Source organism: Dipodomys merriami, unplaced genomic scaffold (assembly GCF_024711535.1).
Source record: "Dipodomys merriami isolate MVZ:Mamm:240054 unplaced genomic scaffold, mDipMer1.0.p SCAF_35, whole genome shotgun sequence".
Lineage (NCBI taxonomy): Eukaryota > Metazoa > Chordata > Mammalia > Rodentia > Heteromyidae > Dipodomys > Dipodomys merriami.
This window is the reverse complement of record NW_027205048.1, coordinates 7,427,055-7,440,911: the sequence shown is the minus strand read 5'-3', so window position 1 is coordinate 7,440,911 and position 13,857 is coordinate 7,427,055. Positions and strand designations below refer to the sequence as shown.

General features: G+C 34.0%; 1 protein-coding gene across 2 annotated transcripts in view; it reads right to left on the bottom strand.

The window, feature by feature from the left end:
- The window catches only part of Atrnl1 (attractin like 1), a 482,593-nt gene that overhangs the window by 399,962 nt on the left and 68,774 nt on the right, over positions 1 to 13,857 (bottom strand). For both annotated transcript variants that reach the window (XM_069988092.1, XM_069988091.1), the window contains exons 11-15: positions 10,917 to 11,001; positions 8,108 to 8,310; positions 7,005 to 7,123; positions 5,988 to 6,120; positions 1,082 to 1,263 (exon numbers count right to left, since the gene is read on the bottom strand). In XM_069988092.1, coding sequence (XP_069844193.1) covers positions 1,082 to 1,263; positions 5,988 to 6,120; positions 7,005 to 7,123; positions 8,108 to 8,310; positions 10,917 to 11,001 — 722 coding nt within the window. The remainder of the gene's footprint in view (positions 1 to 1,081; positions 1,264 to 5,987; positions 6,121 to 7,004; positions 7,124 to 8,107; positions 8,311 to 10,916; positions 11,002 to 13,857) is intronic.

Below are 13,857 nucleotides of genomic sequence, written 5' to 3'. Positions count from 1 at the left end.
GCCTTAAACAGAAAAACCCTCAAAGACAGCACCCAGGCTCTGAGTTCAAGCCTCAGGACACAAACACACAAACACACACACACACAAACACACACACACACACACACACACACACACACACACACACACACACACACACACCATTTTTTAAAGTTTGAGGGAAAAAAATAATATGATATGATTGTAAAAGAGGTACAGAGTGGGCATGACAGTACACTCTCCATTTCTCAGGGAATGGAGGATGGAAGGATTATTTTAGAGCACAGCCTATTAAAAATTATCCAGAACCTCATCTCAACAAAAAACTGCTGGTAGTAAGGTACACATTATAATTCCAGCTATCCAGGAGGTATAAGTAGGAAGACTGCAATCCAAGGTCAGCCCAAGTAAATAATCATAAAATCTTATCTGAAAATTAATTACAGCAAAAAAGAGCTGACAGAATATCTCTCAAGTGTTTGTCCCTAGAAGTACAAAATTTGTTAACTTTTTTCTATTGAAAACTATCTCTGTGACACTATTATACTTAGGGGAGATACAATTATTAAATTAAATGTACATATTTGTAAGTGACTTTGAGATGACTTCTTTGTAAACAGGAGTTTATTGGATGAGGCATGAGATAAGTAACATTCTCAAATACACATAATTAAGTGCTCTCCTAGGGTACTTCTGAAATAAGGTCCATTTTTTATAACCACAATTTATTAAAAACACATTTTCCAGGGGCTGGGAAGGTGGCTCAGTGGTAGAGCACTTGCCTTGCATGCCTGAGGCCCTGGGTTCGATACCACATAAGCAAAAAGAAAAAAGCCGGAAGTGGCGTTGTGGCTCAAGTGGTAGAGTGCTAGCCTTGAGCTGAAGAGTTGAGGGACAGCGCCCAGGCCCAGAGTTCAGGCCCCACGACCGGACCCAAACACACACACACACACACACACACACACACACACACGCACGCACGCACGCACGCACGCACACACGCACACACATTTTCCAGAAGAAAAAAAAAACAGAATGAACCATATGAAAGAATGAGTTTATCATATCATACATCCATAATATTAAAAAGTATAAAGGTTACCTGTTGTGTATACTTCTGTATTTCATCCAAAACAAATTCCACTTCTTTTAAAGTTGTTAATGAAGCAAGATTCCCACTAAGATTATAGCAATAAAGTTTTGCATTATCATAGCTTTCTCTACTGGAATTGATTCTAAGACAGGCATCCCCAATATGATTCCATCCTTCTCCACAAAGATGAGCTGGTCAAAGGAAAAAGAATTCTATCATTTTAGATTAAGAGTACATGCAGTATTCAATTATTTCAGAATTATAAATTTGGCTTCCATGTTTAAGTTGTTCTTTTTGAGTATACATATGACAGTATTGGAGCTTGAACTCAGGGCATGGGTGCTGCCCCTTAGTTATTTCCCCGAAGGGTGCTCTACCACTGGAGCAACAACTCTACTTCCAGCTGCTTCAGTGGACATAAGTTTCATGGACTTCTTGCCCAGGCTGGATTCCAGTCTCAATCTTCAGCCTCCTGAGCAGCTACAATTATGGGTGTGAGATGCCAGAACCTAGTTATTATTCTCAAATATGGCATTTTAAATATTTCAACATGACATTTAAAACAAAATATTTCTAACAGTTTAGTGGAGAATAAAAACAGAGGATCCTGCTTTTTGTTCTTCAATTTTTAAAGATAAGCCCTGGCATTACAACATTTATTAAACTATATTAAGAAGGATGACAATGAACAACATGTATTGTACTCATAAACTGACACACTGAATTGAAACCCCTTTGAATATACTACTTACTGATAAAAAACTTTAAAATGAAAAAATAAGATAATTTTAATTTTTTAACTCTAAAAAGACAAATAAATAAGCCATACTGACTATTGTCAAGGTTTTATATGTAGTCTGCTGTACTTGTACCCATCACAATAATGACAACTTTTGAGAAACATAAGCATACAAGAAAAACAATTTCAAAGCTTTTCCTAAGGAGCATGTCAAAAACTGATCTTAAAATCTAATTTTAATAGTAAGTATATTGTTTAGATATTAGTTCAATTCTTTAATTATGAAAGTAGAGCATCTCATTTCAGTAGTGTTTAGTAGAAAAGCTGTAAACTTGGTTTCTAATGACTATTTTTATGTAGTTATTCAGTTCATTTTAGAGGTTACACATACTATTTAGCAATACTAGTTTATTCAGGGACTCTAAATTGAACTGTAAGGACCTATTTTCTTATGCTTTCTTTTTTCTTTTTTCTTTTTTTTTTTTTTTTTTTTGTTGGTTGTAGGGCTTGAACTCTGGGCTCAGGCGCTATCCCTAAGCTCTTCAGCTCAAGGCAAATGCTCTATCGCTTGAGCCACAGCGCCACTTCTGGTTTTCTAGTGATTTATTGGAAATAAGAGTCTCACAGAGTTTCCTGCCTGAGCTGGCTTTGAACTGTGATCCTCAGATCTCAGCCTCCTGAGTAGCTAGGATTATAGGCATGAGCCATCGGCACCCAGCTCATGCTTTTTTAGTTTAAAGGAAAAGTACTTAGGGTCTACTAAGACTTGAAGCCACAGTTTACATTTTTAGTAAATCCTAAGTACTTTTCCTTTGATCCAGTTTGATTTGATGCTGGTGCAAGGATCTAATTTTAGTTTTCTACATGTGGATATCCAGGTTTGCAAGCACCATTTATTGAATGCTCCCCGCCTGTTTTTGGCTCCCTTATAAAACATTAAACCTCTTTCATTTTTAAAAGATTTTACTTTAGAGGTTTTCACATCTTTAGTTAATTCCTAAGTATTTTATTTTATTTCAGGTTACTGAAAATGGAATTCCTTTCCCTATTTCAATCTCAATAGTCTCATTGTTGGGACAGAAAAGCTACTTATTTTTCTAGGCTGAATTATACCATACTACTTTAGCAGTTTTGAATTAGCTCTAGTAGCTTGGGGGAGGAATCTACAGGGTCCTTTAAGTACAGGCTAATGTCATATGCAAAAAAAAAAAAAAAAAGAGAGAGAGAGAGATACTTCTTCCTTCCTTATTTGGATCCCCTTCATGTTTTTCTCTTGCCTTTACTGCTCTTGATCAGAATTGCAGCACTATACGGAAGAGGAGTGTAAACAGTTGACATCTTAACTCATTTCTAATTTTAGAGAAATGGTTTTAGTTTTCAGAATTAAGTATAATATTGGCTATAGTTTTATTATGCACTGCCTTTTTTATATTGAGAAATATTCAATGTACTACTAGCTTCTCCAGAGCTTTAATCATAAAGGGGTACTGGATCTTGTCAAAAGCTTTTTCTACATCTATTAAGTGTGTGGTTCCTATACTGCTTTTGTTGATGTGTTGTACTACATTTATTGATTTACATATGTTGAACCAGCTTTGCATCCCTGAGATAATTCCATTAGGGCTCATAGGCACAGTTCTACTTTCTGAGTAAAGATCCAGAAGCACATCAAATCAAAGAAAGATTTGATAAATGGAACTGTATCGAAGTAAAAAGTTTCTGCATGGGAAAAGACATAGCCAACAAGCTAAAAAGACAGTCTATAGAATGGGAGATTGTTGCCACCAAAATCCAGAATATACTAAGAACTTACAACACTAAATCTTCAAAAAAACAACAACCTGATAAATAATGGGCTAATCAACTAAAGAGAGTCTTCTCGAATGAAGAGATAAAAACTGGGTGCTGGTGGCTCACACCTGTAATCCTAGAAATTCAGGAGGCTGAGTTTGAAGATCATGGTTCAAAGCCAGCCCAGACAGCAAAGTCCATGAGACTCTTATCTCCACTAAACCACCAGAAAACCAAAAGTGGCATTGTGGCTTAAGTGGTAAAGTGCTAGTCTTGAGCTGAAGAGCTAAGGATCAGCACCCAGGCCCAGGCCCAGGCCCAGGGTTCAAGCCTCACAACCGACCCCCCCCCATAAAAAAAGAAGAAGAAGAAGAAAAAGAAGAGATAAAAATGGCCAATAGACACAGAAAGAAATATTCATAATTTCTGGCCATAAAAGAAATGCAAATCAAAACAACATTGAGATTCCACTTAATCAGATTGACCATTATCAAGAAAACAAATGTTCTTCTGTAAATCACCTTGAAAATAAAAAAAAAAATTAAAGAAAACAAATGTTAACACAAACTGGCAAGGCTGCAGCAAAAAGGGAATCCTAACACATTGTTAGTGGGAATGTAAATTTGTTCAACCCCTCTTGGGAAGCAGTATGGAGGTTCCTCAAAAAATTAAACATATAACTACCCTATGATCCAGCAATTTCTCTGCTGAGCATTTAATTAAAAGAATACAAACCAGTATACAATAAAGCCACCAGCACAACCATGTTCACTGTAGTACTATTCACCATAGTCAAGGTATGGAATCAGCCCAGATGAATGAGGAAATGTGATATATACAAACAATGGAAATTTACTCATACATTAGAAAGAATAATATAATACAACTTGTAAAGAAATGGAAAGAACTGGACATTATGTAAGTCAGGCCCAGAAAGACAAAGGATGCATGTTTTCCCTTATATATGGAAGCTAAATTTAGCTTATAAAATTATAAGTAAATATGTTGAGTGGTATGCAAGGGTGTATAAATGTATTAACTGAAATACAGGAGATTCAAGGGAGATCTCAAATAGTGAAGTTCCTTAGAAGGGCAAAAATCAAAGTTCAGCAAAATAAAATGCCAAGAAGTGGGTACTCAAACGGGGTATGGGGGTTACAGGGAAAGGGGTAGACAAATGAAGAAGAGAAGAATGCAGTCGTGAATCCAATGAATATCCTACAAAATTAAGAAAAGTAGAGGAAGGAGTTAGCAGAGGAGGGATGGGTGAGAATGTTAAAAGGGGTGATATTGATCAAGATATAATATTCACACACAATGGAATTCTATGCTTCCATTGGAAAGAATAACATTGCAACATTCATAAGGAAATGGAAATACCTGGAAAAGATTATATTAAGTGAAGTAAGCCAGACCCAAAGAAAAGTAGGTTGCATGATCTTCCTCATTTGTAAGAACTAGAATATGTATATGATATTCTTGGTGTATGTATAATGAAGCATATCAACATGAACTCCAATATATGGAAACAAGAGGTTCTTATTAGATACTGTATGTAGTTCTTTTCTTTCTATTGTTTTATTTTTTCTTCCTTTTTCTTAGTTTTTTTGTATCTTGTGTTTTGCATGTAAGATTATGCAATAGGGAATCAGAGAAACAGGACAATGGATGAACCAAAGCAACATTGACACTCCCTTGATACTATGTTGGATATGAACATTACTTGGGGGGAGGGCGAAAGTGGAAGATAATGAAGGATGGGGTAACAATAATTTAAAACAAATGTACTCATTGCCTTACTTATGTAACTATAACCCCCCTGTTCATCACCTTTCCAATAAAAAATAAATTTTAAAAAGATATATTGTATACATAAATTGCTTTGTTAAATGGCAACTCATTTGTACAACTTAACAATAAAATGAATGCAAACTGTGAAATTACTTTTGAACTTAAATATACAGTGGTTTGCACAATTTAATTTTCATAAAAGTAGACAGAATTTATTATAAATGTCATTATTTTTAAAAGCAATCAGAAAATATTCTCGACCATTTTAAAAATAAGGTGAATTTTTAAACAAATCAAATGTAAGAAAATTTTACTATTTGTAAAATATGGATATTATGTTTAACTGCTTATTATTGTCTGTGTTTTCAAGATATGATTGTTTAATTAAAAACCATAAGTATGTCAATAGTATAGTAAGCATAAAGGAATTAAAAGCAATTTACAATTATAAAACTTTTCTTATAAAAACAATGCTATTAATGGTCCAATATTATATTTTCACACTTGCTACTGATTTACTTTTAGAAGATGTAACATTTATAATAAACACACTATAATACCATTCACCATTCAACCAAATTTTGAAATCTTTACCTGGCAAAGCCTGGCATTCCTGTTGTCGTTGATCCCACTGGCAATTCAAGTTTAGTGAACAGCTTTTACAACTTGTAAGTTTGTTACAAATCTGTTCATTTCTCACATGACATTTGGTATAGTTTCTGACAGACTAGAAAATCAAAAGACGAAGTATGTTATTCTTTGCCAGTGTAGAAGTGAGAATTCGTGTGTGTCTGTGTCTGTGTGTGTGTCTGTGTGTCTGTGTGTCTATGTGTGTCTGTATGTCTGTCTGTCTGTCCATCCATGTCTGTGTGCCAGTTCTAAACTTGAACTCAGGGCCTGGGCTCTGTCCCTGAGTCTTTTGGTCAAGGCTAATGTTCAGTTACACTTCTGGTTCTTGGTGATTAATTGGAGATAAAGAGTCTCACAGAGTTTTCCTGCTCAGGCTGGCTTCAAACTTTGATCCTCACATCTCAGCTTCCTGAGTATAGGCTTTTACCACCAGTTTCCCACCTAGAAGTGATAATTCTTTAAAATATAAATTTCTAACTAAAAATCCAATTCTACTGAATTTAACTTTTTCATACTTATTGCACTAGTTTGTTAAATGTCTCTAAACACAGAGAAATTCAACCTAATTTAGCATAGAACAAACTGCAACTTAAGTGCAGTGGCTCATGCCTATAATCCTAGCTATGTGGAAAGCAGAAATTCAGAAAAACCAAAATTTGAAGTCAGCATGGACAAAAGTTAGTGAGAACTCTATCTCAACAAATAAACAGGGCATGGTGGTGTAAGCCTATCATTTAAGCTACACAAAAGACCACAGGAAGGAAAATTGCATTTTAAGGCCAATCATTGACCAAAAAAATACAAGATTTTATCCAAAAAATAACAATAAATATGCCAGTAGTAAACGCCTATAATCCTATCTATTCAAGAAGCTGGGATCTAAGGATCTTGGTTTGAAGCAAACTCAGGCAGGAAAGTCTATGATATAGTGATATAATGCAGCAATGTTAACCACAGCATCATTTACCCTTAAATACTAACCACACTGCAGTTACTGTTTGCTGAAATACATTTCTTGTCATCACACCACTGGCACCCATTTGTATTGGCAGTGCAGCTCGCACAATCTGCATATCTGTAGCATCTGTCATCAGAAGCAGCTATAATACAAATGGATTTAAAACACATTAGGATGAAAAAGAAAATGCTATACTTCGTACTTCACACATTTGTAACACCTATTTAGGTATTGCTAGGACTATTTGTAGGCCAAATAAATGACCTTCAATATTAAATAAGTTATCCAATATAAAGTCAACTTTGTATTTTAATTGTGCTTACAGGATTCTAAATACCTTCTGTCTCCATCTTAAATTATGCTATCTCAGTATTATTAAAGAATCCTACATTCATTTTAAATTTATACATCTAGCAAGAGAAAAAGAACTCACAGTATTTTATTAAACAAATGTATTAGTAGTAGCAATAATGCATAATATACTATTTCACATCCAAAAGAAATGTAATATTTATTATTTCATTACTCTTATAAAATATTTATAGAACTTTGAATTAATATAGCGTAGTAAAACTTGAAAATGTTTATTAATTGTAGCATCAACAATGTATGAAAGCCTTCACCCATTTAAAGCAATCATTACCAAAATCATAAATTAAAATAGTGACTGATAAATTTAAATTTTTATTTATTCAATCTTATATAAGAAATATAAAACTACAACACTGAACTTTAACTTTATGGGTGTGGTCTAACAATAAACAATCTAACAATAAACAATCTCTAATCAGGTACCGAGTTCAAGTCCTGGTTTCACAACAAAATAGTTCATAGAAATGATGTATTTGAAAGTATTTCAACTAAGAATTACAAAAAAATTTATATGTGATCCTGTTACATATAAAATTTATATAGTAAGTTTTCAAAAGTAAAATTAAAACTAACCAAGATAACAACTTATTAATCACTAATCACTGTTGAATTCAAAGATTAGAATTTCTAATTAGAGGATTATGAATGTTTCATTTCTGTAATCTTTTTCCTATCAGCAAAATGCATTTCTACTACTAGTCAAAATGAGTAACTTTTAAACAAAAAACAAAGAAAAGAAAAAAAGAAATCTAACCTGTTTTAGAAGGGCACTTTGCTCTAAGAATATTATTTCCAGATTCCCAAGATTCACAATGATTTTTATTCCAAAAACATTTTATCCCTGGCCCAGCATTTTTACAAAGTTCTTCATCTCTGAAAGCTTTACAATTTGGAGGCTTGTAAACAAGGATATCATTAAGTAGTACACTAGAAAATCCACCAAATATATACATGGACCTGTTAAAACAAAACATAGTCTTAAAAAAACATTACCAAGATATTCTGTCTAGTAAATTACTTTTTAAAAGAAAGACAACTATTTTACATTATTTTTAAATATTTATATTAGAGGCATTTTTAAAATATATTATTCCTAAAATAGAATATGATATAAAAACATCAGATAAATTATTATTATAATAGTTCTTAAAAGACTTTCCAGATAAAAGAAAAAGAAACATATCTTTTAGGGAGAAAGGGAACACAGGAATGGAGAGAGGAAAGGTGAGTAAATGTAGTCACTGTATTCAAAGCATACTATGCAAAAAGTGAACTATGTAACTTGTAGGTAGGAACAGGAGAATAAAGGGGTGGCATAGTCCAAGAAGCATTATACTCATTACCTGACTTACACAATTCTAACTCCTTTGTATAACTCCTTACTAATAACAATTTAAAATTTTTATAAACAATAAAAATTTTAAAGAGAAACTTTCCAAGTAAAATCTGAAATACTATATAAATTTTTGTGTTTAAGGAAAGATTCTTCCCAATATATCTCTTTATTACTAATGGGAAAAAAGTGAAAATACAAGAATTAAAATTTTTATCAGAAAAATAACTGTTCTAATACAGTATGAAACTATTAAGATAAAGGGAACTGCCAGACATGGATTTTGGCTTTTGATGTTGAAGCTGGCCTGAAATAAATGCCCCTCCTGCCTCCTGCCTCATGAGTGCTGGGATTTTTATTACTGCTCAACCATACCATGGACAGAATTTCAAAGGTACATGCAGAGTTCTCCTTGTATTTCTTAATCTTTTAAAATAAAATGAAAAGCAGGAGTAAAATATTCAAAAAACTTACTTTCACATTCCAAGGAGTTTAGATAATACTAAAGTACTTAACACAAATCAGTAACAAAGATATGTGACACATCCTCAAAATAGGAAAATTGTTATGTATAAAAATATTATTAAATATGTATAAAAATATTATTAACCCAGGTGCTGGTGGTTCACACTTCTAACCTAGCTACTCAGGAGACTGAGATCTGAGTTCAGTTTGAAGCCAATGCAGGCAGTAATCTGAAAGATTCTTATTTCTAATAAACCACTCAAAAAAGCCAGAAGTGGCACTGTGGCTCAAGTGGTAGAGTGCTTGCCTTGAGCAAAAGAAGCTCAGTGACAGCACCCAGGCCAGAGTTCAAGCTCCAGGACCTAGGTGAGCGAGGGGGAGATAAAAAATATATATATATATATATAAATATATATATATAATATGATAATGGAAATGTTCAGAGAATGCTTGGATATTTTTGTACTAAACAAACAAAATTAAAAAAAAAAATTTTTTTGAGTCCAGTCGTGGGGCCTGAACTCTGGGCCTGTGCGCTGTCCCTCAGCTCTTCAGCTCAAGGCTAGCGCTCTACCACTTGAGCCACAGCGCCACTTCTGGCTTTTTTTCTTTTTGCTTATGTGGTGCTGAGGAATCAAACCCAGGGCCTCATGCATGCAAGGCAAGCACTCTACCACTGAGCTACCTTCCCAGCCCAAATTATTTAAACATAATTGTCAGTAGAGAAGTTTAAAGGTTTTGTTTCAGAATAAGTTTCATTTATTAGTATTTTGGGAAGTCAATGGATATCAGTTTCAACTTTTCATTGTGCTTAAATTTTTGAATGGAATAGTAGAGAACTTTTACATAATTAGGAAAAGGTAATAAACTTAATAAGTTTAAATTTCACTGAATTAAACACTTTATGTTCATGAATAAGCTGAACATTTTCTACTGTCACATAAACTCAAATTAATAAATTTTTCTAATGGAAATAAAAATAGTACTAACTTAAGGAAAGATTACTTAATAAACAAGTAACCTAATTCCCTCACAGACAAGCACAATACTAAAGTTTAGAGATGTCAGGAAACTTGATAAAATTATAGAATTATTTTGTAATAGAACTAGAACACAGATCTAATTCTCACTGTCTTTATTCTTCTAGATAGAAACAGGAGGCAAGTCTCTATCACTGCAGTTAAATCTTCTTTAAAAACCTTCATCAGAGGCGGACACTGGTGGCTCACACCTATAATCCTAGCTACTCAGGAGGCTGAGATCTGAGGATCACGGTTCAAAGCCAGACGGAGCAGGAAAGTCCGTGAGACTGTTACCTCCAATAAACCACTAGAAAACCAGAAGTGGCGCTGTGGCTCAAGCAGTAGAGCTGAAGAGCCTCAGGGACAGCGCCCAAGCCCAGAGTTCAAGCCCCATGACCAACCAAAAAAAAAAAAAAAAAAACCTTCATCAGATAAATATCTTCACCTGCTCTCTAGTAGAAGAAAGAAGATGACTTTAAGAAATAAATGAACTCTTATCTCAGTACTTTTCCTTGGCAATAACTATAAACAATATATTTAAAAAAAGAGTAGGGCTATAAAAATCAAATGCCATTAACTACAATAATTTCAAATGATTTTCAAGAAGAATATCAGTAACTGTAACCCCTCTGTACAGCATCTTTACAAGAAAATAAAATTTAAAAAAAGAATATCAGAGTGTGTGACGAATACAAAGTCTCGTAATATTATCGTCCTAAGAATTCAAAATGTGTTTCATTTACCCATTAATGACTACAGCAGAATGTCCAAATCTGTTAACATCTCTATGAAGATTTGGTTTTGGTAATGTTTTCCATTCATCACAAGCTAGAAAAAAGAAAACAGAAAAACAAAGAATAAATACAGGAAAAACATTTAAAATGTGACCAAATTAAAGATATAATACTTAGAATCAAGCAGCAAAAAAGACTTATTAATTTAATTTCCTTTGTATATATACAATTTGTTGAAACAATGTATAAAAATAGGATCATAAGAATAAAATATGTAAATTTAATAATTTGATATTTTTAAAGAACAGCTTATTTTATGTAGAATGGAATAATTTCAATTGCAAAATCTGCACAAATAGTGAAACTGCCTAACTCATCAGAAAAGAAAATTGGGTATGAAAATAGTGCCTCCAAATTGACATATATGGTAACATACATTCGGAGATTTCAACTAATTCAGCATTCACTGACCAGACATTCTTAAGGTACTATATTAAGTATCCATCTTCTTAGATATGCCACATGTTAAAAGACAGGCCTTGTATTTAGTTTGGGCATAGATGAATGGATCAAAAAAATGTGGCATATATACACAATGGAATTCTATGCCTCCATCAGAAAGAATGACATTGCCCCATTTGTTAGGAAATGGAAAAGCTTGGAAAAAATTATATTAAGTGAAGTAAGCCAAGCCCAAAGAAACGTAGGTCCCATGGTTTCCCTTATTTGCAATATCTAGTATATGTCTGAGTCAAGCAGAAAAAGTCAGATAAGATGATGTTAGGGAAATGAACCCTAAGATATGTATTCAAATGTTTTTTTTCTTTCATGCGATTGTTTCTAACACATTTATAAGATTATTTCTTTGTTGCTTTGTATGTCCCTCCCTCCCCCACAGTATAACCCCTGCTTTCACTGTATGTGATGTCGGTATAATTTGTGGAGGGGAAGGGGAAAAAACACATCGTTTAAATAGGGATACAGGTAGATCCATTGCAACAATGAGATGTATAAGTCGTTATGTCGAAAACGAACTTTACAACTTTGGTGGGGGGGGGGAGCGGGAGTATTGGGTGGGGGGGGGAAGGTTGGGAAGGTATGGGAAGGGGAAACAAAGGAGGAGGCTACAATGCTTGATAATATACTCATTATCTTGCCCATGTAATAGTAACCACTCTGGACAGTATTTTCACAATTAAAAAAAAAAGTTCAGAAGCTCTTCTACATAAGAAAATAATCTTTGAAAGTCAGTTTATAGATTTAAAAATCTTTAGATGTAAAAGTTAAATTAATTTTAATAAGTTTTTATGCTTATAACAAAAAGAGAAAAAAAAAGTCTAAACAAGAGACAGTGTCAAATTTGTATCAGACACCCCCACCGTGTTGTTATAGGAATGGAAATGACACAGCCTGCCAGGTACCCATGGCTCATGCCTGTAAACCTAGCTATTTAGGAGACTGAGAACAGAAGAGCAGTTCAAGACAAGACCTGGCTGAAAAAATTCACAGGACTCCTTTTCAACCAGTGATGCATGCCTGTCATCCTAAATTATATGGGAAACTGAGAATGGAAGAACTGTGGCTGTAGGTATCCTGAGCAGAAAAGTTCCAGATTCCATGTCGACAAAGGGAAGCTGGACATGGTGGCACATTCCTGTTATACCAGCAATGATGGAAAAGCTAAAATAGATGGGTCAATAGCCCAAACATGCACAGCAGAGTGATCTGATCTCACAAATAATCAATGCTAGCTAAAAAGGGCTCGAGGCATGGCTGAAGTGGTAAAGTACTTGCCTGGCAAGCATAAGTTACTGAGTTCCAACTCCAGTACCAACAGAAAAAAAGGCACAGCCTCTGTGAAAAATAGTCGGCACACCAAAAACTTAAGCAGAAGTAGTAAATAACCAAGACATTCCATTTCTGGGTATATATATTTTAAAAATGTAGAACTTAAACAAAGTACGCATACATGTATATATTTTTACATACATATATATCATCATATATATACAAAATACCCAAAAGACAGAAACAAACCAAATAAATGTTCATCAACAAGATAAATGAATAACAAATTTATATACACATACTATGGAATATATTCCAACCATAAAAAGAATGATGTACTGACACAAGGCATATCATGGATAAAGTGCAAAGACATATTAACTGAAAGAAGCCAAACATAAAAGGCCACATATTATATGACTCAAGAAATATTCTGAACTGTACAACCAAAATGATAGTAGTCGTCAATGAATGAATGAGGAGAGACTGCTTAATGTGCATGGGGCTTCCTTTTCAGGCAATGAAAATGCTTTAAAAGTAGAAGTTATAGTTAAACAAAACTGTCAATATGCTAACTGCTACCAAATGACTTTTTAAAATAGTTTTATGTTGCTAGGCACTGGTGGCTTACACCCATAATCCAAGCTACTCAGAAGGCTAAGATCTGAGGATCATGGTTCAAAGCCAGCCCAGGCAGGAAAGTCCCTGAGACTCTTATCTCCAATAAACTACTCAGAAAAAGCTGGAAGTAGTGCTGTGGCTCAATGAGTAGAGTATTAGTATTGAGCACAGAGAGTCTCAAGGACAGAGCCTAGGTCCTGAGTTCAAACTCCAGGACCAGCAAATAAAAAAAAAAAATGTTAAGTGATTTTCACTGTAGTCAATGTAAAACTGCTCACAAGAGAAAAACTATTTGAACTATACCCCTAAAGTGAAATGAGAAACATAATTGATGTTTGCCCAAATCTATAAAATAGTCAGCGAAAATCAACTGATCAAAAACTTGTCTACTTTTTGTTTTCCTTTCTTTTCTTGTGGTGCTAGGGATAGAACTCCAGGCCATTCCCATGCCAAGAAAGTGTTCAATCACCAAGCCACATCTCTAGCTCATCAAAACATACAACTAATATGAATGAGCAAAGCTCAACACTCAAAAAAACCT